The sequence below is a fragment of the Oncorhynchus mykiss genome, chromosome 3 (assembly GCF_057628025.1).
Source record: "Oncorhynchus mykiss isolate SJ-2025 chromosome 3, ASM5762802v1, whole genome shotgun sequence".
Taxonomy (NCBI): Eukaryota; Metazoa; Chordata; class Actinopteri; order Salmoniformes; family Salmonidae; genus Oncorhynchus; species Oncorhynchus mykiss.
The window spans coordinates 77,058,465-77,085,523 of NC_143024.1; the positions used below are offsets into that span (position 1 = coordinate 77,058,465).

Below are 27,059 nucleotides of genomic sequence, written 5' to 3' on the forward strand. Positions count from 1 at the left end.
CTGCCACACAACCTTTGAATCAGGCATTGTTTTCTCAAAGGAGAAAAGAATGCAAACATTAAAAAAATTGCATCTACACAAAGTCTTGCACAACTAGCTAAGTTTATACATTTATTTTGGAATTCCACCTTTTGTGTTTGGAGGAGAGTCATTTCATATGCTTTGTGTTATCTGGGATCCTTTGGATGCCCCTACCCAATTTGAAGTTGAAATGTAAAATGGTAAGGGTTATGTTAAGTGGCGATTTTTAGCATGTAGTTTGGTGGGGAAAACAAAAAACATAGATGCAAAGCCACAAGACTAATCAATACATGAATTGCACTATAACGGTGACAAACGGTGCCCACAAACTGTTAAGCCCTACATAAAGCTGTTCCAACAGCAGAGCTTTCATTTCAGCACCATGGAGTGAATCCTTACCACCTCTACACCTGGCTATCAGTGGGGCCTTGTCTGGCAACAAAACGGTTCACTCAGACTCATTTACTGCCTTTTAAAAAACCATAGCTGATATGACTGACTTGTTTAAACAAATCTGGTTTCTTCTAACAATTGAGATGTACAAACTATAGCATAAGGGAATGACGAGGCACTAAATTTGATTAAGACATGTTAAATTTATGCAGCAGCATACGATACATTTTTGGACCCACCTTGGTGTGCTGTGCCCAGATCCTTCTTGTGGGCAAATTTTGTCATCCAAGTCTCGCATTCTCTGGCTTTATGGTGCTTTTCAAGACAACTGGGAACTCTGAAAAAAAACTAGGTTGAATCATGACGTCAGTGATCTTCAGGTCGGAGCTCTAGAAAGAGGCCAGAGTTTCCGACTTGGAATTCTGAGTTGGATGACTGTTCAATACGTATTTTCCCAGATGGAGCTTGTTTTCCAAGTTCCCAACTGTCTGGAACTCACTGAAGTCTGAGATTCCCAGTTCTGTGTTTCCAGTTGTTTTGAATGTGGCAGAAATCATGCTGGATTGACAACATGGCCAATGTATTCAACATTTTCTGACCTATGGTGTTGGATGTGAATGTTTAGCGTTTTAAGCTTGGAAAAGAGACCCTTAAACCCAGACTTGGACCCCACACCCACTCCACTGAATAGCAGGCTAGTGATAGCTTTGCAACGCTTGCAGTTAGCCACTGACTTCTTCCAAACCACTCATTGTTGAATTTGCGATTTACAACTTGTGTAATGTTTATGTCCAATGGCCGATGAGCACCAATACGTTTTTATCTATAATTGCTCTTCATATGACAAGGATTTGCCAGTAGATTGTTGTATTGATTCATGATGACTGCTTGTCTAGCTTGCTAGCTAAGATTTTGAAAGTATGATGTTGACATGATCAGCCCAATCAAAGCTACAGTAGATATAACGTGATTTGTCATTTTATCTGTGGCCAATAACCTTGAGCCTTCTTGGATTGGCACTTCTAATGTAAATCTATGGCAGCACCCAAGGGGCTTGATTTTCGAGCTCTCGTAGATTTTGCGGTGAGGTAATGTCCCCATGAGTGACAGAACACTGAGCCAATCACGTCGCAACTAGCGAACATTACCAACCCCTACGCTTCTTATTTTCTGCTGGCTGCCCTACCACGACAGAAAGCACTGAGCTTGGCTGAATAACCTGCATTTTGGAGCTGCCTTACTCAAGAAATTAGAAAAGAGACCATGTTGTATGCGGCTTTATTAACTCAATTATTTTAAAAATTACATTTGCAAACTGATATGTGACGCGTATTAATGCCAAAATAACATGCAAAGCAGGGAACTAGAATGTTAAGATATGTTTATTTTTGCTAAATAGGTGGGGCCCACATGACGGGTCGCCACTGATGATTTTTTACATTTATTTAACGAGACAAGTTAGTTAAGAACAAACTCTTATTTTCAATAACAGCCTAGGAACAGTGGGTTAACTACCTTGTTCAAGGGGCCGAACGGCAGATTTTTACCTTGTCAGCTCGGAGATTCGATCTTGCAACCTTGCGGTTACTAGTCCAACGCTCTAACCACTAGGCTACCTGCCTAGTTTAACCTTTCTTACAATCGCATTTTCGTCCACATTCCCTCTCGACAAACGTAGACATTTTCGAAAAAAGGTCTGAGGAAGGACGCAGGAGTTGAACAAATCTAATTGAGAAAACACCACGGTCTCTGGCCCACACTCCAGCACAGTAGGAGGCAGTAATGCACCATTGACGTTGGATGCCAACCCCTGGTAAATCCCATCTAAGACAACGTCTCTACTTTGGGGCGCATGCAGCGTTGCCAAGTTCGTGGTTTTCCTGCATTTGGGCTACTTTGACAACGATGTTGCTGTTGAAAAAGTATTGGCCGCGGGTGTTGGGCCTATTTATAAATTGTACCGCGGCTGCCATGGCATTTCTCTTTACAAATATACATGTCACAGACCGCTAACTGAGGCAGGCTGTTGCTGAGGGAGTGAGAGCGGTGGGGAAGGCCGGAGGGGGGTGGGGGTGTGTTGAGAGAACACAACAGTTCTTGGCTGAGTCACGTGAGCAAGAGGAGAGCTGCACGTATTCACGTTGTGACAACTTCTTACCAGTTGTTGGTAGGCTATTTAGATTGTCATTATGGAGACACCTATTTCCAACTATTTTTCCATAAAACATAGCAATACGCTAGAACTGAGACACATCAAGAAGTAATGGAAACAAAACACTGGAAAACGACTTTGGGCACATTATATAAATTCGGTGGTGGTTTAAAGTGCATTCTCTATGACTGCTTAAAGAAAACGGTATCAAGCAAAGTGCTTTATGCATGCTCAGTTCTTGGTTCTTGGGGGTTTCCCGAGTGAATTTGAAATGGAAGTTATGGAACTCCCTCGCGTGGTTCATTTTATGAGGAAAAGTCATTTGAAAAAAATATACATTTGCCTCTGTTAGCCATCAAGTAGACTATTAATGAATATGCCATTGTAGGCAACCATTAGATACAATAAATATGTTGAAATTAAGATATCACTGGAGTCATTACGAATCAAATTGTGCCACTTGTGTAGCCTACCTGGAGCTGGTGAACTTGTTGCCTTGTGTTATTATGAACAAATTAAATTGACGGTAACAGTAGTCAGATTAGGCTACGGGTAGACTACAACAAAACATTTTTTTTAAATAACCACTGACTGTTGATGACAAGCATTTTCAGTTCATATACATATTATTAATATTCAGTGATTTAAATTATGACCCCTGTTGCAGCAGGCTATTTGGGAAACAAGCATTTCTTATTGCAAAATTCATTAATAAACGTGTCTGTTAATTTGAACTAAGCAAGCTGCTAAATCGTTCACTTTATATCTTGCCTACATCTTGTCTAGGCTACTGTAAACTATCTGAATTTACATGTAGGCCTATCAGGGGCTATAGGCTACCTGTAGCTACCAGTCAATCTCGAAAATGGGCCATTTATAACGGTTTGTAGGCTTAACATCTGAGACATGGCAGCACAATTGCCAGAAAATAGACTAACATTCGTTTTTTATGTTCATCCAGGTGTTTCTTGCTCAGAGATTGAGATCCTCAGTCCAACTTTCATCATTCAAACTTTACATTTATAAACCTGGTTTGAGCCCTGAATGCTGATTGGCTCAAAGCCTTGGTATACCTATTACTGTTTTAATTACAGTGGTAACCAGTTTATAATAGCAATAAGGCCCCCCGGGGATATGTGGTATATGGCCAATATACCATGACTAACGGCTGAATCCAGGCACTCCACATTGCACCGTGAGTAAAAAACAGCCCTTAGCCGTGGTATATTGGCCATATACCATACCCCTTGTGCCTTATGCCATAATAAAGGAATTTGAATATGTGGCAAGAGAAAATATAATTGCCCCCTTTATAAACTCACCAGATAATTTTCTATTTATGGATGTCGATTTAACTCGTTTGACTGCTATTATTATAATTAAGCAATGTCATATAGCTTGCAATAATTATTATTTTGAAACCCGAATTTTGTTTCCAACGTCGTTACTATAATATTCCTTCTTAATTGTCTCGATAACGTTATGGGTAAAGTGTTTATTGTATAGATATGGCAACTCCCCTCTTGCTGTTTTGGAGCTAGTTTTATGCCTTTTATGTGGGTTTTGAGTGGTCATTGGCTTGAAAATGTATCTTGATCTGGCAACCCTGGGCGCATGCTATCCTCGATTTATCTCAGGGCACAACAGTGGCGCTAGCTATATCGTTTCAAGTTCTACTCCTCCGGTAAGAACGTCAGACGTTTATTCCAATTTTACGGTTAATTAGTCAACGTTACAACATGTGCTTAGGTGTTAGCTCCCTCGAGTCGCTGTATTATGAAGTCAACATTTGTTTATCTCCTTTTCTGGCCTGCGGTGGGAGGGTACTATATTACCAAATATTTGTACAACTAACCCTTATTGTTCTATCTGTGACATTCCCCTGCTCTCGCATTGTTTCGCTCGCTCTCTAATGTCGGACGTGAGGCAGTGCTGCTTGCTGACGGAATGGAGTGGTGGTGGGGGTGTTATTTTAGCCCCCTCAGGTTTGTATTAGTGTTGTAAAAAATACTTATACTGAGAATAAATATTCGTTTTTTTGGTCTGTCAGCTATTTTATTGACACAAACCACTGACTCAAACAGGTCAGGTGGTAGATATGTAGCTAACAGTATAGCCGAAGTGGGAACGCCAAGCAGATGCGTCACATTTATACATCCAGTAAAGATCTGTCTCATTGTTCTATCTGTGGTATAGCACCCCCCACTTCTCTTCAGAAAATGGGCGTGACTTCACATCGTTTTCAGATTTTAAGAAAATGGCGGAAAATGCAATGCTTAAACAAATTAACAAATTAATTATTTAAACTAATTATGACAAATGTCAAGAACATGTTGTGCAATGTAATGACTTTTCATATAGGTTACGTTACACGTTATGTTGGCTGGCAATTTGTTAGCTACACTATCCATCAGTATGTACCGGTGTTTAGCTCGTTACCTAACGTTAGTTGACTACTAATACATCGAATTTGCCAGGCAGTATATTAACAATAATCTAACTGCCCAACGTTTATTGACTTGATTATTCACGTCATTCTTAGCTAAGTGGTGTAGTCGAGGTGCGTTCTCAAAGGACATAGTTAATTCTAGCTATCTACTCCGATTTCAGAGCACTCTCGTCTGAGTGTGCCAGAGCGCAGAATGACTGATGCATTTACGAGGGCGAGTAAAATGGTCAGAGTGAGGTGTTCTCTCAATTGTGTCTGGAAATAGCTAGCAAGCTAGCCAACATTAGCTAGTTAGCATGGGTGCTTTTATTTTATTTCACCTTTATTTAACCAGGTCGGCCAGTTGAGAACAAGTTCTAATTTACAACTGCGACCTGGCCAAGTTAAAGCAAAGCAGTGCGACAAAATGACAACACAGAGTTACACATGGAATAAACAAACAGTAAATAACACAATAGAAAATCTGTATAGAGTGCGTGCAAATGATGTAAGGAGGTAAGGCAATAAATAGGCCATAGTGGCAAAATAATTACAATTTAGCAATTGGAGTGATAATGTGCGGATGAGGATATGCAAGTAGAAATACTGGTGTGCAAAAGAGCAGAAAAAAACAACAAATATGGGGATGAGGTAGGCAGTTGGTTTGGCTATTTACAGCTGCAGCGATCGGTAAACTGCTCTGACAGCTGATGCTTGAAGTTTAGTGAGGGAGATATAAGTCTCCAACTTCAGTGATTTTTGCAATTCGTTCCAGTCATTGGCAGCAGAGAACTGGAAGGAAAGGCGGCCAAAGTAGGTGTTGGCTTTGGGGATTACCAGTGAAATATATCTGCTGGAGCGCGTGCTACGAGTGGGTGCTGCTATGGTGACCAGTGAGCTGAGATAAGGCGGGGCTTTACCTAGCAGAGACTTGTAGATAACCTGTAGCCAGTGGGTTTGGCGACGAGTATGAAGCGAGGGCCAGCCAACGAGAGCGTAGAGGTCGCAATGGTGTGTAGTGTATGGGGCTTTGGTGACAAAACGGATGGCACTGTGATAGACTGCATCCAGTTTGTTGAGTAGAGTGTTGGAGGCTATTTTATAGATGACCATCACCGAAGTCGAGGATCGGTAGGATGGTCAGTTTTACGAGGGTATGTTTGGCAGGATGCTCTGTTGCGATACAGGAAGCCGATTCTAGAATAAATTTAGGATTGGAGATGCTTAATGTGAGTCTGGAAGGAGAGTTTACAGTCTAACCAGACACCCAGGTATTTGTAGTTGTCCACGTATTCTAAGTCAGAGCCGTCCAGAGTAGTGATGCTGGACGGGCGAGCAGGTGCGGGCAGTGATTGATTGAATAGCATGCATTTAGTTTTACTTGCAGTTGGACTCCACGGAAGGAGAGTTGTATGGCACTGAAGCTCGTCTGGAGGTTAGTTAACATTAACACAGTGTCCAAAGAGGTGCCAGAAGTAGACAGAATGGTGTCGCCTGCGTAGAGGTGGATCAGAGAATCACCAGCAGCTAGAGCAACATCAATTATATGTATACAGAAAAGAGAGTCGGCCTGAGAATTGAACCTTGTGGCACACCCATAGAGACTGCCAGAGGTCCGGACAACAGGCCCTCCGATTTGACACACTGAACTCTATCAGAGAAGTAGTTGGTAAACCAGGTTAGGCAATCATTTGAGAAACCAAGGCTGTCGAGTCTGCCAATAAGAATGTTGTGATTGACAGAGTCAAAAGCCTTGGCCAGGTCGATGAATACGGCTGCACAGTAATGTCTCTTATCGATGGCGGTTATGATGTCGTTTAGGACCTTGAGCGTGGCTGAGGTGCACCCGTGGCCAGCTCTGAAACCAGATTGCATAGCAGAGAAGGTACGGTGGGATTCGAAATGGTCGGTAATCTGTTTGTTAACTTGGCTTTCGAAGACCTTAGAAAGACAGGGTAGGATAGATATAGGTCTGTAGCAGTTTGGATCTAGAGTGTCACCCCCTTTGAAGAGGGGGATGACCGCAGCAGCTTTCCAATCTTTGGGAATCTCAGACGATACCAAAGAGAGGTTGGAAAGGCTAGTAATAGGGGTTGCAACAATTTCGGCAGATAATTTTAGAAAGAGAGAGTCCAGATTGTCTAGCCCGGCTGATTTGTAAGGGTCCAGATTATGCAGCTCTTTCAGAACATCAGCTATCTGGATTTGGGTGAAGGAGAACTGGTGAAGGCTTTGGCGGGTTACTGTGGAGGGTGCCGGGGTAGGGGTAGCCAGGTGGAAAGCATGGCCAGCCGTAGAGAAATGCTTATTGAAATTCTCAATTATAGTGGATTTATCAGTGGTAACAGTTTCCTAGCCTCAGTGCAGTGGGCAGCTGGGAGGAGGTGCTCTTATTCTCCATGGACTTTACAGTGTCCCAGAACTTTTTTGAGTTAGTACTACAGGATGCAAATTTCTGTTTGATAAAGCTAGCCTTAGCTTTTCTAACTGCCTGTGTATATTTGTTCCTAACTTCCCTGAAAAATTGCATATCACGGGGGCTATTCGATGCTAATGCAGAACGCCACAGGATGTTTTTGTACTGGTCAACGGCAGACAGGTCGGGAGTGAACCAAGGACTATATCTATTCCTAGTTCTAAAATTTTTGAGTGGGGCATGCTTATGGTGGTGAGGAAGGCACTTTTAAAGAATAGCCAGGCATCACCTACTGATCGGATGAGGTCAATGTCATTCCAGGATACCCCGGCCAGGTCGATTTGAAAGGCCTGCTCACAGAAGGGTTTTAGGGAGCGTTTGACAGTGATGAGGGGTGGTCGTTTGGTCGCAGACTCATTACGGATGCAGGCAATGAGGCAGTGATCGCTGAGATCTTGATTGAAAACAGCAGAGGTGTATTTGGAGGGCAAGTTAGTTAGGATGACATCTATGAGGGTGCCTGTGTTTACTGATTTGGGGTTGTACCTGCTAGGTTCATTGATCATTTGTGTGAGATTGAAGGCATCAAGCTTGGATTGTAGGATGGCCGGGGTGTTAAGCATGTCCCAGTTTAGGTCACCTAGTAGCACGAGCCCAGAAGATAGATGGGTGGCAATCAATTCACATATGGTATCGAGGGCACAGCTGGGGGCAGAGGGAGGTCTATAGCAAGAGGCAACAGTGAGAGACATGGCCTGGTTCCTCTCTAGGTTTCTTCCTAGGTTTTGGCCTTTCTAGGGAGTTTTTCCTAGCCACCGTGCTTCTACACCTGCATTGCTTGCTCTTTGGGGTTTTAGGCTGGGTTTCTGTACAGCACTTTGAGATATCAGCTGATGTACATACAAAGGGCTATATAAATACATTTGATTTGATTTGAGAGACTTGTTTCTGGAAAGGTGCATTTTTAGAAGTAGAAGCTCGAATTGTTTGGGTACAGACTTGGATAGTAATACAGAACTCTGCAGGCTATCTTTGCAGTAGATTGCAACACTGCCCCCTTTGGCAGGTCTATCTTGGCGGAAAATGTTATAGTTAGCGATGGAGATTTCAGGGTTTTTGGTGGTTTTCCTAAGCCAGGATTCAGACACTGCTAAGACATCTGGGTTGGCAGAGTTTGCTTAAGCAGTGAGTAAAACAAACTTAGGGAGTAGGCTTCTAATGTTAACGTGCATGAAACCAAGGCTTTTAACATTACAGAAGTCAACAAATGAGAGCACCTGGGGAGTGGGAGTGGAGCTAGGCACTGCAGGACCTGGATTAATCCCCACACCACCAGAGGAGAAGTAGGATAAGGGTACGGCTAAAGGCTATATGAACTGGCCGTCTAGCATGTTCGGAACAGAGAGTAAAAGGACCAGGTTTCTGGGCACGATAGCATAGATTCAAGGCATAGTGTACAGACAAAGGTAAGGTAGGATGTGAGCACATTGGAGGTAAACCTAGGCATTGAGTAATGTTGAGAGAGATATAGTCTCTAGAGATGTTTAAACCAGGTGATGTCATCGTATATGTAGGAGGTGGAACAACATGGTTGGTTAAGGCATATTGAGCAGGGCTAGAGGCTCTACAGTGAAATAAGACAGTAAACACTAACCAGGACAGTAATGGACGAGGCATATTGACATTAGAGAGAGGCATTCGTAGCCAAGTGAACATATGGGTCCAGTGAGTGGTTGGGCTGACTGGGGGACACAGCGATTCAGACAGTTAGCAGGCCGATGCTAACAGTTAGTTAGCCAGGGCTAAACAAGCTAGCAGTTAGCAGACCGGGCAGGCAAGCTAGCAGTTAGCAAACCGTGGCAGGCAAGCTAGCAGTTAGTAGACTGGGCAGGCAAGCTAGCAGTTAGCAGACCGGGTTAGCAAGCAAGCAGTTAGCAGGGGCTAGCAAGTTAGCCTTTGGGGGATTTCGCAATGGGGGTAAGGTTTTGCCTCTTCGTGCGGTGACGTCGATAGACCAGTCGTGGAATTAGTAGGGTTCCAAGTAGCTCTAGGTAGCTAGCAGGCCTAGCTGGTTAGCAGAATGGGCCTTCAGCGGGCGTCGCGCCTGAGGGGCCTGTTGGAGTCCTCGGGCAGATTATGTCGATATTCCAGTCGTAGAGGATCGGCGGGGTTCCAGGAGTAGGCTTCGGTGGTAGCACAGGAGCCCTGGCCGGGCTAGCTTCAGGTTAATTGGTGCTTGCCCCGGGATGGAAACGCTAGCCAGGAGTAGTCACCCGGGATTGCGGTTAGCTAGTAGCGAAGATGCAGATGAAAATGTTCAGTTTGCGGTAGGAATCCTGGGATATGGGGGGGATAAAATAAATAAATAAATAATAGGTCCGTTATGCTCTGGTTAGAGTCACGTTGTTCGAACTGGCGAGAGCTTTCTGAGCTAAAGGTTAGCTGATGACCGCTAGCAATGGTTTGCTGACTGATAGCTGGTAGTTAGCTGGCTAGCTTCAGTTGAGGGATTCCAGATCTGAAGAAAATATAAATACTTTTGGGAGAAAAAAAACAACAACAAAAAACAGGTGAGGCGGTTGCAGGAGAGTATTTAGAAGTTGAGGTTTAGTAAAATATTTTTTAAAGATATGCGAAGAAAAATATGTAAACGATATATACAAGGGACACGACAGGACAAAGACGTCTGACTGCTACGCCATCTTGGATCAAAGTAACGGAATTACATTTGCTTCCCTACAGGCCTGAGGGCACACACTTTCTAGTAGGCTTAGATGGAACATAGGGCAAATAGGAGTGGCAATATCATCTGCTATTATCGTCCAAGTCGGAGGATTTTCCATCCAAGTTGTCAGACCCCGTGGCTTGACATTGTTGATTGACAACAATCATTTTTTTCAATTATTTCACTCACTTTATGAAATTCAAAATTACAATGCTTGTCTTTCATTGTATGGTCAGTTATACTTGGGATGTGTAGTAGAGGTCGACCGAGGACAAAAAAAGCCGATAGCGATTAATTGGCCGATTTAAAAAAAAATATATATATATATATATATATATATATATATGAAAGAAAGCTAACGTTTAAGTTCCTTGCTCAGAACATGAGAACATATGAAAGCTGGTGGTTCCTTTTAACATGAGTCTTCAATATTCCCAGGTAAGACGTTTTAGGTTGTAGTTATTATAGAAATTATAGGACTATTTCTCTCTATACCATTTGTATTTCATGTACCTTTGGCTATTGGATGTTCTTATAGGCACTTTAGTATTGCCAGTGTAACAGTATAGCTTCCGTTCCTCTCCTCGCTCCTCCCTAGGTTCGAACCAGGAACACAACGGCAACAGCCACACTCGAAGCAGCTTTACCCATGCAGAGCAAGGGGAACAACCACTCCAAGTCTCAGAGCGAGTGACGTTTGAAACGCTATTAGCGCGCACCCTGCTAACTAGCTAGCCATTTCACATCGGTTACACAACCCTAATCTCGGGAGTTGATAGGCTTGAAGTCATAAACAGCGCAATGCTTGACGCACAACGAAGAGCTGCTGGCAAAACGCACAAAGGTGCTGTTTGAATGCTTATGAGCCTGCTGGTGCCTACCACCGCTAAGTCAGACTGCTCTATCAAATCATAGACTTAATTATAACATAATAACACACAGAAACGAGCCTTAGGTTATTAATATGGTAGAATCCGGAAACTATCATCTAGAAAACAAGACGTTTATTCTTTCAGTGAAATACGGAAATGTTCCGTATTTTATCTAAGGGGTGGCACCCATTAGTCTAAATATTCATGTTACATTGCACAACCTTCAATGTTATGTCATAATTAAAATTCTGGCAAATTAGGCGGCCCAAGCTGTTGCATATACCCTGAAGGGACACAATTTCACCTGGTTAATATTGCCAGCCTTGGCATTCTCTCAACCAGCTTCATGAGGTAGTCACCTGGAATGCATATTAAGGTGTGCCTTATTAGAAGTTAATTAATGGAATTTCTTTCCTTCTTAATGCATTTGAGACAATCAGTTGTGTTGTGACAAGGTAGGGGTGGTTTACAGAAGATGGCCCTATTTGATAAAAGACCAAGTCCATATGGCAAGAACAGCTCAAAAAAGCAAAGAGAAACGACATGAAGGTCAGTCAATCCGGAAAATTTCAAGAACTTTGAAAGTGTCTTAGAAATGTCTGAAAAACCATCAAGAGTTTTGGTTCCATCCTCCGTGTCTTTGTGAGACACCGAGTAGGTGAACGGATGATCTCTGCATGTGTGGTTCCCACTGTGAAGTATGGAGGAGGAGGTATGATGGTGCTTTGCTGTTTTGATGTCATCACTATTATTCTACAATGTAGAAAATAGTAAAAATAAAGAAAAACCCTTGAATAAGTAGGTGTGTCCAAACTTTTGACAACTTGTTTGGAGTCCACCTGTGGTAAATTCAATTAATTGGAAAAGATTTGCAAAGGCACACACCTGTATATAAAAGGTCCAACAGTTGACTGTGCATGTCAGAGCAGAAACCAAGCCATGAGGTCGAAGGAATTGTCCGTAGAGCGCCGAGACAGGATTGTGTCGAGGCACAGATCTGAGGAAGGGTACCAAAACATTTCTGCAGCATCGAAGTACCGCAAGAACACAGTGGCCTCCATCATCCTTAAATGGAAGACGTTTGGAACCACCAAGACTTCCTAGAGCAATCGGGGGAGACGGGCCTTGGTCAGGGAGGTGACCAAGAACCCGATGGTCACTCTGACATAGCTCCAGAGTTCCTCTTCCAGAAGGACACCCATCTCTGCAGCACTCCACCAATTAGGCCTTTATGGTAGAGTGGCCAGATGGAAGCCACTCCTCAGTAAAAAGCACATGACAGCCCACTTGGTGGCACCTAAAGGACTCTCAGACCTTGAGAAACAAGGTTTTCTGATCTGATGAAACTAAGATTGAACTCTGGCTTGAATAGGAAACCTGGCACCATCCCTATATTGAAGCATGGTGGTGGCAGCATCATGCTGTGGGGATGTTTTTCAGTGGCAGGGACTGGGTGACTAGACAGGATCGAGGGGAATTGGAACAGAGCAAAATACAGAGAGATCTTTGATGAAAACCTGCTCCAGAGCGCTCAGGACCTCATTGGGGCGAAGGTTCACCCTCCAACAGGATAACGACCCTAAGCACACAGCCAAGACAACACAGAAGTGGCTTTGGGTCAAGTCTCTGAATGTCCTTGAGTGGCCAGCCAGAGCCTGGACTTGAACCCGATCGAACATCTCTGGAGAGACCTGAAAATAGCTGTGCAGTGACGCTCCCCATTCAACCTGACAGAGCTTGAGAGGATCTGCAGAGAAGAATGGGGGAAACTCCCCAAATACAGGTGTGTCAAGCTTGTAGCGTCATACCCAAGGGTCTAAAAGGGTCTGAATACTTATGTAAATGTAATTTTGAAGTTTTTATTTTTAATATATTTGCAAAAACCTGTTTTTGCTTTGTCATTATGGGGTATTGTGTATAGATTGATGAGTGGAGAAAACAATTTAATCCGTTTTAGAGTAAGGCTGTAACGTAACAGTATGTGGAAAAAGTCAAGGTTTCTGAATACTTTCCGATGCACTGTATATGTAATCGTATACAAATGTAAGCAAGGTGTAAAATGATTGTTCTAGTCAAATATTATATCTGTTTGGGCTTATTGCAGTCAATTTGCAGTCTACAAATGATTTGTAATTATGATCTGGCACCCTGACTATCCGCCAGAAATTACATTATGGTAACATTTTCTGGCAACAGCTCTGATGGGCATTCCTGCAGTCTACATGCCAATTGCACACTCCCTCAAAACTTGAGACATCTGTGGCATTGTGTTGTGTGATGATAAAACTGCACATTTTAAAGTGGCCTTTTATTGTCCTCCAACACAAGATGCACCTGTGTAATGATCATGCTGTTTAATCAGCTTCTTGATCTGCTACACCTGTCTGGTGGATGGATTAGTTTGGCATAGGAGAAATGCTCACTAACAGGGATGTAAACAAATTTGTGTACAGAATTTGAGAGATATAAGATTTTTGTGCGTATGGAAAATTTCAGGGATTTTTTTATTTCAGCTCATGAAACATGGGACATGCATGTTGTGTACATATTTTGTTCAGTACATGACTAGGATTGTGCCTTTTGGCTTTTGGACAGTGAAAGAAAGTTGATATGAAAACCAATAGAACAGGAGAGAAATGCATGATTTCAAATGGCATATGAGGAAGTTTTTATGAAATCATTGCCTCCATGTTTCTATGGTCAGATTTTGCCTAGGCTACATTGAAGCAATGCCTCATAAGTAAAACGTTCAGGTTTCATCAGTTAAGTATATGTTTCCAAAATGCATACTGTCTCCAGCTCACATTGCAAAGTGGTTGGTGACATGCTGGTAGCCTACCGTTGCCTCTGCATGGCAAATGGGAATAATAAAAATAGTAGCTCTTTTTAATCGTGGCCATCAAAACTGTTTTTAAAATACTACCGTATTGTTGCGCTATTATAAAAGCACATATTTCACTCCAGCAACAATGAGCTGGTGAGCTGCAGCTCAAGCGCTGTCTGACAAGTGATATTCTGCAAAAAATAGATACACATGCCCCAATTTAATTCCACAATATTCAGCAAATTGACCAATAAGCATGACTGTCAAATGTATTTACGATTGTCATATTTGTCCATCAATTAATAAAAAGCATTATTTTGCAAAGGGATTTTTTTTTTCGGTCGGAAACCCATCAACCTGCTCGCCTAAACAGTGGTTGGCTATATTCCTATTTCTTCACATACGCACAGCTTGTACCTGAGATACTTCCATTCAACATTTTTACCATGTACTAGGCTTATGATGGGTTTCTCCTGACCTATGCTGTGTTTTGTGTAGGTGCAGATGGTAGCAGCCTAAATGATGGATGGGGAACACCAGGAAGAGAATCCTTTACACGAGAAAGGAAATCCTCTACACAATGAAGAGAAGACTTCAAGTGATGTGGAGAAGACTTTATATGACATGGAGAGAGCTTTATGTGACATAAAAAATAGTGCTGAAGAGAACAGTTCAAGTGATGATAACAGTTCAGGTGATGAGGTAGAAGAACAAAGACTGGATTCAAACCTCCCAAGTGGTTCAGATCCTCTTCCATCTAATGCAGAAAGCCCCTGCGATAATAGTGAATCTGAGCCGTCCCCCCAAAAAGCAGCACAAGCTAAAAAAACTTGCCTCAAGAAGTTTGCGCCACGGAAAGGCACAAGGTCAAGCCTACGTTCCAGCACAAAATTGACAGTCAGTGCATGTGATACGACAGATGATGGTAAAAGAAAATTGGACAAAAAGCACTTCTGCCTGTATTGCAGTGAACCACACCACAACATTGCAAGACATTTAGAAAGGATGCACGCAGAAGAAGCAGCTGTTGGTCATGCTATCAGCTTCCCAAAACTCTCCAAAATCAGGTCTCTGTTGCTTGACCAACTCCGTAACAAAGGCAACTATCAACACAACTTTGAAGTTCTTCAAAGTGGAGCTGGGGAAATTGTGAGAAAGTGTAGACCATCTAACGATGGCGTTTCTGTGCGTGACTGCCTGCCCTGCCAACACTGCTTAGCTTTTTTCTCCAAAATTGATTTATGGAAGCATGAGAGCTCATGTAATGCCAGAAAAGGACAAGATGAAACGAGGGGAGGAAAAAGAGTGAGGATCCAGGCTGCGTCCTCTCAACTTGTTCCATTGCCTGTCTATTCTACTGGAGGATATGAAGAAATAATACACAATATGAATCAAGATGACATCTCATGCCACATCAAAAATGATCCCCTCATATGTAAATATGGCAATGCACTATCTGCAAAGCATGGTCATGCCAAGTCACAGTTTACTTACATTGGTTCAAAAATGAGGGAATTGGCTAGATTTGTACTTGCTGTAAATGAGATGGACTGTGGTGTTCAATATCTGCATGAAGTATGTGTACCATCCAAATTCAAATTGGCCGTTCATGCTGCCAGGAAAATGAGTGGTCATGACCCTGCCTCCGACAGGTACAAGACCCCATCTCTTGCTTTAAAGATTGGCTATTCCTTGAAAAGAGCTACCGAAATAGCTTTTGGGGAGAGTCGTATGACAGAGAACCGTGAGGCAGAGGAACAAGCCAAAAGGTTCATTGAACTTCTTGAAAACGATTGGAATAACTGTTTTTCCGGTCTATCCCTCAGCGCTGTCCCTCAGTGTGATGAAGTTGATGTGTCTTCACTAACTGAGGATTTGATCAAACTTCAGAAGTTTCTCAAGGTTGCAGAGGACACAGCGAAGAAAGAATTGCTGGAGAACCCCACCAACACTGTCTGGAAAAAGCTCAATGAAACTCTTCTTGCAGAAATAGCTCTCTTCAACAGAAAAAGGACAGGCGAAGTTGCGAAAATGCTGTTGGAAACGTACACAAACAGGAAGAAATCTCCAGCTAGTGCAGACATTTTCAATAACCTCTCAAGGCTGGAGCAGGAGCTTGGAGACGACAAATTAACCAGGTTGGAAATAGAAGGCAAAAATGGTAGGAAAATGCCAGTCCTACTAACGGAGAGGATGATCTCATCTCTTGAGATCCTTATTGCAAACAGAGACAAAGTTGGTGTGTCAAAGGACAACCCTTATGTCTTTGCACGTAGCCTGGATGCAGCAAGCTACATCAGAGGGTTTGACTGTCTGAGGAAGTGTGCACATGAGTGTGATGCAAAGAATCCTGAAAGTCTGATCCATGCGACAGTGAGGAAAGAGGTTGCTATCCATTGCCAACTACTAAACTTGAATGAAAGTGAATTGGATCAGGTGGCAAAGTTATTGGGACATGACACCCAGGTCCATAAAGAGTACTACAGGCTCTCTGAAAATGCTGCACATCTAGCAGAAATCAGCAAACTGCTGCTTGCAATGGATCAGGTTTCAGTGGTAATTCCAGGGCCATCTGAGGAAAGGGTTGTTTCTCCTACATATGGTGAGTATTAGTTGCTTTACAGGGTATTTGGAGAAAATGTCCATTGTGTTTTAAGGGGTTAAATGATAAATTCAGTGGAAAAATCTGTTGTTTTTGTGCCATTTACATGTTCACGAGACCTACATTTTTGAGAAGCTGGCAACTTATTACTCTATAGTGTTTGCTCTGTTCCTCTTCACAATATATGATAATGGCACATGTTCATGAATCCTTTTCTTCTGTTTCTATTCATTTCATAGGGACATCTTCTGCAGGGACATACCCAGCTGGGACAGATACTGGAAGGACATATCCTACCGAGACATGTCCTACTGGGTCATCATATCCTACAGAGACGTATTCAGCGAAGTCATATACTGTGGAGGCACAGCCTTCAAGGTCATATCATGCTGGGACATATCCTGAGAAGTCATATCCTTCAGGATCACATTCTGCGAGGTCATATTCTGCAGGGAAAGATTCTGCGAGAGCATATCCTACCGTGACACATCCTGCAGGGACCGATCCAGCAGGTTCATATGTTGCAGGGACATATACTGCAGGCACTCACCATGCAAGATCATATCCTGCAAGTCCTTATGGCCTTTCATCTCCTGCAACATCATATGCTTCGGGGACTAATCCTGCAAGTTCATATCCTGCACAAACACTTCCAGCGCGTACAGTTATTACGCCAACACTTCATGCACAGACACTTCCTGTCAGGACAGTTCCTGCGAGGACAAGTCCTGTGAGGCCGTGGAGTGATGCGGCTAAGGCTGCGGTAAAGCGTCAGTTGGGACACTTTATCTCAATGATGAAGGTTCCAGGTAAACGGGACTGTGAAGTATGCCTCCACAATGAACCAGCTGTACGAGACAGGACATGGAGAGACATCAAAAACTATGTGCACAACACAGTAAAATCAATTAAAAGGAAGAAGGGCCTTACAGGAGTGGACCCCAGAAAATGGACAAAGAAAGAATCGGCAAAGATAGCTAAGGAAGAGGTTGGTGGAACAAGGACTGTACCTGCACAGGGTGAAGACGAGAGACTAGAGGCAGGTCCTGTTGCTGTGACAACACAAAGGAAGCAGAAGATATGGAGTGATGAGGCTCAGGCTGCGGTCAGGCGGCAGCTAGGAGACTTCACTAAACTGATGAAGATTCCAGGTAAAACGGAATGTGATGCATGTATTGCAGCTGAACCAGTTCTACAAGGCAGGACATGGAAAGATGTAAAAAACTATGTGCATAACACATTAATGACAATGTGCAGGAGGCATATTTCAGGCAAGCAAAACATGGACCATGAAAAACAAAGTCCAGGGATGCAACAGAAACCAAAGGTGCCGTTGGGACTTCCAGAAGATCTTCCTGTTTATCTGTACTTATGATTTCTTTGAACTAGTTTCAACACTTTTGATTTAATCTGACCATCTTTGCTCTCTCTGATCTGACATTGTAAAGCAATAATTATAATTATGTAGCATTTTTATAATGTCACAACCTACTTTTTTCTACCTACGTATCCGTTAGGCCTGGGAATTGCTAGGGACCTAACAATACGATTTTATCACAATACTTTGGTGCCAATACTATATATATATATATATATATATATATATATATGTGTATATATATTGCGATTCTCACGATTCTATAAGGACTACGATTCGATACTTTGATTTTATTGCGATTTGATGTTTCAAACATATTGCTCACCATGTCTGCTGCAGAGGGACAGGAGAGAGACATGAGAAAACGAGTTTTGTTCAGTCATGGAAGTAAGTGCTGAGAACATGTTGGCCCCCCATCTAAAAATAAGTTGGAGAACAAGGTAGAGAATAAAAAATACTGGACCTTTTGGCGCAGGTACAGCCAACTAGCGCTAGCTACAGTGCCTTGCGAAAGTATTCGGCCCCCTTGAACTTTGCGACCTTTTGCCACATTTCAGGCTTCAAACATAAAGATATAAAACTGTATTTTTTTGTGAAGAATCAACAACAAGTGGGACACAATCATGAAGTGGAACGACATTTATTGGATATTTCAAACTTTTTTAACAAATCAAAAACTGAAAAATTGGGCGTGCAAAATTATTCAGCCCCTTTACTTTCAGTGCAGCAAACTCTCTCCAGAAGTTCAGTGAGGATCTCTGAATGATCCAATGTTGACCTAAATGACTAATGATGATAAATACAACCCACCTGTGTGTAATCAAGTCTCCGTATAAATGCACCTGCACTGTGATAGTCTCAGAGGTCCGTTAAAAGCGTAGAGAGCATCATGAAGAACATGGAACACACCAGGCAGGTCCGAGATACTGTTGTGAAGAAGTTTAAAGCCGGATTTGGATACAAAAAGATTTCCCAAGCTTTAAACATCCCAAGGAGCACTGTGCAAGCGATAATATTGAAATGGAAGGAGTATCAGACCACTGCAAATCTACCAAGACCTGGCCGTCCCTCTAAACTTTCAGCTCATACAAGGAGAAGACTGATCAGAGATGCAGCCAAGAGGCCCATGATCACTCTGGATGAACCGCAGAGATCTACAGCTGAGGTGGGAGACTCTGTCCATAGGACAACAATCAGTCGTATATTGCACAAATCTGGCCTTTATGGAAGAGTGGCAAGAAGAAAGCCATTTCTTAAAGATATCCACAAAAAGTGTTGTTTAAAGTTTGCCACAAGCCACCTGGGAGACACACCAAACATGTGGAAGAAGGTGCTCTGGTCAGATGAAACCAAAATTGAACTTTTTGGCAACAATGCAAAACGTTATGTTTGGCGTAAAAGCAACACAGCTGAACACACCATCCCCACTGTCAAACATGGTGGTGGCAGCATCATGGTTTGGGCCTGCTTTTCTTCAGCAGGGACAGGGAAGATGGTTAAAATTGATGGGAAGATGGATGGAGCCAAATACAGGACCATTCTGGAAGAAAACCTGATGGAGTCTGCAAAAGAACTGAGACGGGGACGGAGATTTGTCTTCCAACAAGACAATGATCCAAAACATAAAGCAAAATCTACAATGGAATGGTTCAAAAATAAACATATCCAGGTGTTAGAATGGCCAAGTCAAAGTCCAGACCTGAATCCAATCGAGAATCTGTGGAAAGAACTGAAAACTGCTGTTCACAAATGCTCTCCATCCAACCTCATTGAGCTCGAGCTGTTTTGCAAGGAGGAATGGGAAAAAATGTCAAATGTGCAAAACTGATAGAGACATACCCCAAGCGACTTACAGCTGTAATCGCAGCAAAAGGTGGCGCTACAAAGTATTAACTTAAGGGGGCTGAATAATTTTGCACGCCCAATTTTTCAGTTTTTGATTTGTTAAAAAAGTTTGAAATATCCAATAAATGTTGTTCCACTTCATGATTGTGTCCCACTTGTTGTGGATTCTTCACAAAAAAAATAAAGTTTTATATCTTTATGTTTGAAGCCTGAAATGTGGCAAAAGGTCGCAAAGTTCAAGGGGGCCGAATACTTTCGCAAGGCACTGTAACTTTAACTTCCTAGCAAAATAAATTGAGAATCAATACTTGGAGTCATAGAAATGATCAAATATAATTGAAAATAATATTGCGTTACTCTAATCTATTGAGAGAAACAAATCTACTAGTGGGCCTATCTGTAGCATCTAGGCTACATAGTGAAATATTATGCATGAGCACTAAATATATGTTCAACATTAATAGATTACATGTACCAATTACAGTGAATAGTTTTTTGAACTTTGTAGATGAAAGTTGTGCAAACCTAGACCGTTAAACTGATAACTTTACCTTTTAGATCACACTAATGGTATACTTCACCAAATGGATCTGGATCCAGATGTACAAAATGTTTTGTGTATTCTTGCCTGTACCATTGTATGTGTAGCTAATGTATATGTGTAGGTTAGGTTTTGAGTTTAACAACTGACCAGCAAACTTGTGAATTTAGCGGGTTATTCCATTTGAAATTTGTGTGACTTTTAATGGATTATAAATACATGGCATCACAGGAAGTTGGTGGCACCTTAATTGGGGAGGTCGGGCTCGTCGTAATGGCTGAAGCGGAATCAGTGAAATGGTATCAAATACATCAAACATATGGTTTCCATGTGTTGGCCATTCCATTCACTCCGTCCGACTATTATTATGAGCCGTCTTCCCCTCAGCAGCCTCCACTGCATGGCCTACATGCATACACTATCTACATCCATGCATTTTGAAGCATGGTTGAATTTATTATCATGGATATTTTACTTATGTTATTAACGATAGCTAGTATTCCTAGCTACTGGTGTATCAGTAGTTGTTTTTATATATTTTTTAAAAACACTGTTTTTATCATTCCTTTCAATCATGCTAGTTTTTGTGTATATATGCATCTAGAGCTGACATTCATTTTCATTACTAAGCCAGATTCCCACAGCTCCATAACCCAGTGAGCCATCTCAGTCCTGGTGAGTTGCTTTAGTCAAAAGGTGATGTAGATTAGGCTTGCCAAGTGGGCAGAGTGCGCGCTTTAGGACCATTGGAAGGTTCTGAAAGGGACCTATTGCACCGGGCAAAGTCAGTGACACTTTCAGATCATAGCAAAGGGCCCACTTATGGCTGCATTTCCGATTTTCCACCCTTCTCCCAAAGTGACTGGGAGAATTTTTTTTTTAAAGAAGAAGATATATTTCACCTTTATTTAAGGCCAGTTGAGAACAATTTCTAATTTACAACTGCGACCTGGCCAAGATAAAGCGAGGCAGTGCGACAAAAACAACAACAGAGTTACACATGGGATAAACAAATGTACAGTCAATAACACAATAGAAAAACTATATACAGTGTGTGCAAATGTAGTAAGATTAGGGAGGTAAGGCAATAAATAGGCCATAGTGGCGAAATCATTTCAATTTAGCATTAACACTGGAGTGATTGATGTGCAGATGATGATGTGCAAGTAGAGATACTGGGGTGCAAAAGAGCAAACAAATAACAATATGGGGATGAGGTAGTTGGGTGGGCTATTTACAGATGGGCTGTGTACAGGTGCAGTGATCAGTAAGCTGCCCTGACAGCTGATGCTTATAGTTAGTGAGGGAGATATAAGTCTCCAGCTTCAGTGACTTTTGCAGTTCATTCCAGTCATTGGCAGTATTCAAGTAAACTCTTTGAAAGAAGTGTGGGTGAGTTATGGCTGATGGGTTTGGCTTCAAACCAATGTCTACTTCTCACTTACACGAAGTTTAAAAACATTAGGAACACCTTCCTAATATTGAGTTGCACCCACTTTTGCCCTCAGAACAGCCTCAATTCGTCAGGGCATGGACTCTACAAGGTGTCAATTGTTTCACAGGGATGCTAGCCCATGTTGACTCCAATGCTTCCCACAGTTGTGTCAAGTTGGCTGGATGTCCTTTGGGTGGTGGACAATTTGTGAAAAACCCAGCAGCCTTGCAGTTCTTGAAACACTTAAAACGGTGCGCCTGGCACCTACTACCATACTCTGTTCAAAGGCACAAATCCTTTGTCTTGCCCATTCACCCTCTGAATGGCACACATGCATAATCCATGTCTCCAATTGTCTCCAGGCTTAAAAATAATTTTAACTGGTCTCCCCTTCCTCTACACTGATTGAAGTGGATTTAACAAGTGACTTTGCATTTATTGATTAACAGCTTGAATACCAACATATAGCTTATCTATCTACAGTAGCCTAGATTTGTTTGCATACATTTCTTATGACAACCGATCTGGTGTTAGAATTTGTACAGATGCTACAAAAACGGTAGCACATCGTTTGCTGGTAGTTATTGTAAAGAAATGAGCACGTGAGAGCTGTCTCACAACGGCAGTTGGTTAGCTTGCTAAAGTTGGTTAGCTTGCTAGCTACTTCCAGACACAAATGAGCGAACTCACTGACCATTTAACTCGCCCTAGCAGAGCTAGTTATCTAGAGCGTTAGTGACTAACTGTGTTGCTAGCAACAATTTAATTCCGTTTTTTGCCCACCTTTACTGACAACTGTCAAATTCGACGGGTGTTGCGTGTTCGTAAGTTCATCAGTTATTCAACAGTTGTAACAAGTAACAATGAAAAAATCGTGGGTTATTGTGCGCTCTGGCACACTCAAGGGAGAGTGCTCTGAAATCGTAAATTACGAACACACCCTCAATCGATGCATACTATATTGTGGAGGCTATCGCCCCACAATCATTTATGGTCAATAGTAACTTTTACTATAATGTTGGTTGACTTCCCATACAATTTCAGGACGCTTTTGGTTCTCCAATCCACGTCCTTGACCAAAAGTTGCTATTGTAAATGTGATTTTGCCAATTGGAATTGGTTCCTTTGTTCTACGTGTGGAATTAGTTTCAGAGAATCACACAAAACCTATTCCTATTGTACCTGTCTTTCCTGCTAAATATGTAGATCATAAGGCTCTAGCGTTCCATGTAATTGTTTTATTGCTTGTCTAATATTAACATTTACACTTTTTATATTAATATTTATTCACTACTGTCTTAACCATATTGATTTCACAACAGCTGTTTAAGTTCAACATTAAGGCTGACTTGTATAGGGTCTGTTGTTACACACCCCACTATTTACTGTCTAAAGACATGGACATCATTAATAGTGTTTTCTTCTTCAATATGTATTTCTTATAAAGCTGCCTTTTGTTGCCCCCTGGTGCTCATTGTGTACTGTATATGTAAGATACTATATTTGCTTGGTTAATAAATTGTTACTTGATCTAAACTTTCAAATGTTATTTCAGTTCTGAGAATATTCATACAGCTTACTTGATGTTCCAACAGGGATTTAGAATTGTACCAATAACAATTATGGAAAACAACAGTTTTGAAATTTAAAGGGATACTTCAGGATTTTGGCAATTAGGCCCTTTATCTACTTCCCCAGAGTCAGATGAACTCGTGGATACGATTTTTATGTATCTGTGTCCAGTATGAAGGAAGTTAAGAGGTAGTTTTGTGAGCCAATGCTAACTAGCATTAGCACTATGACTGGAAGTCTATGGGTATCTAGTAGGATGCTAAGCAGATACCCATAGACTTCCAGACTTCCACAACACCCTAGGTAAGTTGAAAATAAGCTAAACCTTCAAAAAAGTGATCTGTCCCTTTAATACTTTGAACAATTATACAGATGCAGTACATTTGGATTGCTGCACTTGTTTGGGGGAAAGCTTTTCATCATAATCTCGGTCTCCCTCTCCTTCCTTTCTCTTTCCAGGCTCTGGTATCTTGCTCTTACTTTTCCTTGCTAACTTCCTGAGGTGAGATCACAGCCAGGCTGTGCAGGCACTACAGTGTTCATGCCATGGTGCTTAACGACATGTTCCAGCTGCCCATCTTCCTGGTGAGTGTCACTATCAGGAGTACTCCTGGCCTGGAGGTCTGGAGAACAGTTTATTTTTTTGTTTGTTCTACCTCATAGTTAGTTGATTGATTCATGTCACTGATCTTTTCCTCTTTCAATAACACCCCACAGGACAGTCACTTCATCTACTCATTCAGCCCAGTGCCAGGCATCAACAAACTGTTCATTTGCCTGGCAGAGTCACCTACACACACAGCCTAACTCATAGCCATGGGGAGAGGGGCTCTAGTCCAAGTTATTGTAAAAGACTGACAAGTTGTTAAAAGGGCTAAATAAATAACATTTTATTGATGGACTCCTCTCTCCCCAGGTGAAGCTTCTCGTCTGTGCATACCATGTTCAGCTACAGTGAGTTCAGAGTTCACAAGTTGTGTGGATCCCAAGCACAGAATGGGAGATAAAACACACAAACACTGAGTTTACATAACGTAAACTGACTAGGTGAATCCACGTGAAAGCTATGATCCCTCGAGACAATTGAGACATGGATTGTGTATGTGTGGCATTCAGAGGGTGAATGGGTAAGACACAAACATATAAGTGCTTTGAGCAGGGTCAATAACTGCAACGCTGCTGGGTTGTTCACACTCAACCGTTTCCAGTGTGTATCAAAAATGACCAGTAGCCTGGTGCATAACTGTGGGAAGCATTGGAGTCACCATGGGCCAGTATCCCTGTGAAACACTTTCGACACCTTGTGAAGTCCATGCCCTCGATGAATTGATTCTGTTCTGAAGGTAAAAGGGGTTGCAACTCAATATTAGGAAGGTGTTCCTAATGTTTTGTGCACTGTGTAGATGCATGCATAATCACAAAACATGAAGAACAGTTTGAGCCACACTCCAGGCTACCTTCAGATAAAGTTGTTGGACATTCAGCATCCACACAGAGTTTGAGACACTGTTTCTGTGGCAGAGGATTAAAGGACAAGGACAGAAACAACACATCTCAACCCTATCCAATCATGTCTATGTCTGTGTGTATGATTCATATGTGTGTGTGTAATGGGACAATAGCCTGATGTTTTGTTTGTGGAAGCTGGGTGCTCTTGATAGCATCACAGGCAGGGAGATGCCCTCAACTATTACAGATTACAAAGGGAAACCCAGCTGTGAGCTGCCTAGTAATGCAAGCCTACCAGATGAACTAAATGCCGTCTACGCTCGCTTCGAGGCAAGCAACACTGAACCATGTGTGAAAACACCAGCTATTCCGTACGACTGTGTGATCACTCTGTAGCCGATGTGAGTAAGACCTTGAAACAGGTTGCAGGGCCAGACCGATTACCAGGACGTGTACTCTGAGCATGCGCTGACCAACTGGCAAGTCACTGACATTTTCAACCTCTCCCTGACCCAGTCTGTAATACCTACATGTTTCAAGGAGACCACCATACTACCTGTGCCCTAGACCGACTAGGTAACTACTCTAAATTACTATCGCCCCGTAGTACTAACAACTGTAGCCATGAAATGCTTTGAAAGGCTGGTCATGGCTCACATCAACACCATCATCCCAGACACCCAGGACCCACTCCAATTCACACACTGCACCAACAGATCCACAGATGACACAGTCTATATCGCACTCCACACTGCCCATTCCCACTTGGACAAAAGGAACACCTACAGTTGAAGTCGGAAGTTTACATACACCTTAGCCAAATACATTTAAACTCCGTTTTTCACCATTTCTGACATTCAATCCTAGTAAAAATTCCCTGTCTTAGGTCAGTTAGGATCACCACTTTATTTTAAGAATGTGAAATGTCAGAATAAGAGTGGAGTGATTTATTTCAGCTTTTATTTCTTTCATTACATTCCCAGTGGGTCAGAAGTTTACATACACTCAATTAGTATTTGGTTTAACTTGGATCAAACGTTTCAGTTAGCCTTCCACAAGGTTCCCACAATAAGTTGGGTGAATTTTGGCCCATTCCTCCTGACAGAGCTGGTGTAACTGAGTCAGGTTTGTAGGCCTCCTTGCTCACACACACTTTTTCAGTTCTGCACACAAATTGTCTATAGGATTGAGTTCAGGGCTTTGTGATGGCCACTCCAATACCTTGACTTTGTTGTCCTTCAGCCATTTTGCCACAACTTTGGAAGTATGCTTGGGGTCATTGTCCATTTGGAAGACCCATTTGTGACCAAGCTTTAACTTCCTGACTGATGTCTTGAGATGTTGTTTCAATATATCCACATAATTTTCCTCATGATGCCATCTATTTCGTGAAGTGCACCAGTCCCTCCTGCAGCAAAGCACCCCTACAACATGATGCTGCCAACCCCGTGCTTCACTGTTGGGATGGTGTTCTTCGGCTTGTAAGCCTCCCCCTTTTTCCTCCTAACATAACGATGGTCATTATGGCCAAACAGTTCTATTTTTGTTTCATCAGACCAGGGGACATTTCTCCAAAATGTACGATCTTTGTCCCCATGTGCAGTTGCAAACTGTAGTCTGGCTTTTTTATGGTGGTTTTGGAGCAGTGGATTCTTCCTTGCTGAGCGGCCTTTCAGGTTATGTCAATATAGGACTCGTTTTACTGTGGCTATAGATACTTTTGTACCTGTGTACTCCAGCATCTTCACAAGGTCCTTTGCTGTTGTTCTGGGATTGATTTGCACTTTTTGCACCAAAGTACGTTCATCTCTAGGAGACAGAACGCGTCTCCTTCCTGAGCGGTGTTATGCGGAGCGACACAGGGGAACCCAAGAGCAGACTCAGATGAGGAAACAGGGATGAATGAACCAAAATATTTATTGTTACACAGAGAGATAAGGAGTGCAGATCCGGGGAGGGTCAGATGAGTTGCAGAAAAAACAGATGTGGAGACTGAAGTTGGAGTTAGCTGAGTAGAACAGGGTGAACAGGTCCTGAGGGGAATCCAAGGTAGTGGTGGTGAGTAATATCCAGCTCAAGGTAGTTGGGTGGTGAGATGTGGAACAGGAGACAGGAGCCAGAGACAGAGCGGTAACTGCAATGAGAGGATAAGTGGTAACCACTTTCAGGGGCAAGTCCTTAGATGAAAGCCATACCTTTTGGCCTGGAGTGTAGACTAGGGCTGAAGCAACCGACGGAGGGCACCGCTACTTCGACCTCTTGGGCAGGGAACAAGTGTTAGTGTTCAAATACTGGAGAGTTGAGACCAAATCACGGACGCTGGACAGAGTGGATTTCAGTTGTAACAAAAGACAGTTTTAATGAGTCAGAGATATCTTGTCCCGCAGTTTTACGTGCACGGACCTA

The 27,059-nt window shown here is 42.4% G+C and overlaps 1 protein-coding gene and 1 long non-coding RNA gene across 3 annotated transcripts; both read left to right on the plus strand.

Annotated features, from left to right (window-relative positions):
- Positions 1–4,120: 4,120 nt before the first annotated feature.
- On the plus strand, positions 4,121–17,903 carry LOC118964311 (uncharacterized). Of its 2 annotated transcripts, none has more exons than XM_036974928.2 (3): positions 4,121–4,250; positions 14,330–16,433; positions 16,673–17,903. In XM_036974928.2, the coding sequence occupies exons 2-3, from the start codon at positions 14,351–14,353 to the stop codon at positions 17,806–17,808; spliced, it is 3,219 nt and encodes a 1,072-aa protein (XP_036830823.2). In that variant the 5' UTR covers positions 4,121–4,250; positions 14,330–14,350; the 3' UTR covers positions 17,809–17,903. The 2 variants fall into 2 exon arrangements, with proteins under 2 accessions (XP_036830823.2, XP_036830824.2); XM_036974929.2 differs by having other exon boundaries at positions 4,230–4,551.
- Positions 17,904–23,385: 5,482 nt separating this feature from the next.
- On the plus strand, positions 23,386–24,684 carry LOC110520400 (uncharacterized). The gene is made up of 2 exons (XR_002472974.3): positions 23,386–23,789; positions 23,922–24,684. It is a non-coding gene; the product is annotated as an uncharacterized LOC110520400 (long non-coding RNA).
- Positions 24,685–27,059: the final 2,375 nt, after the last annotated feature.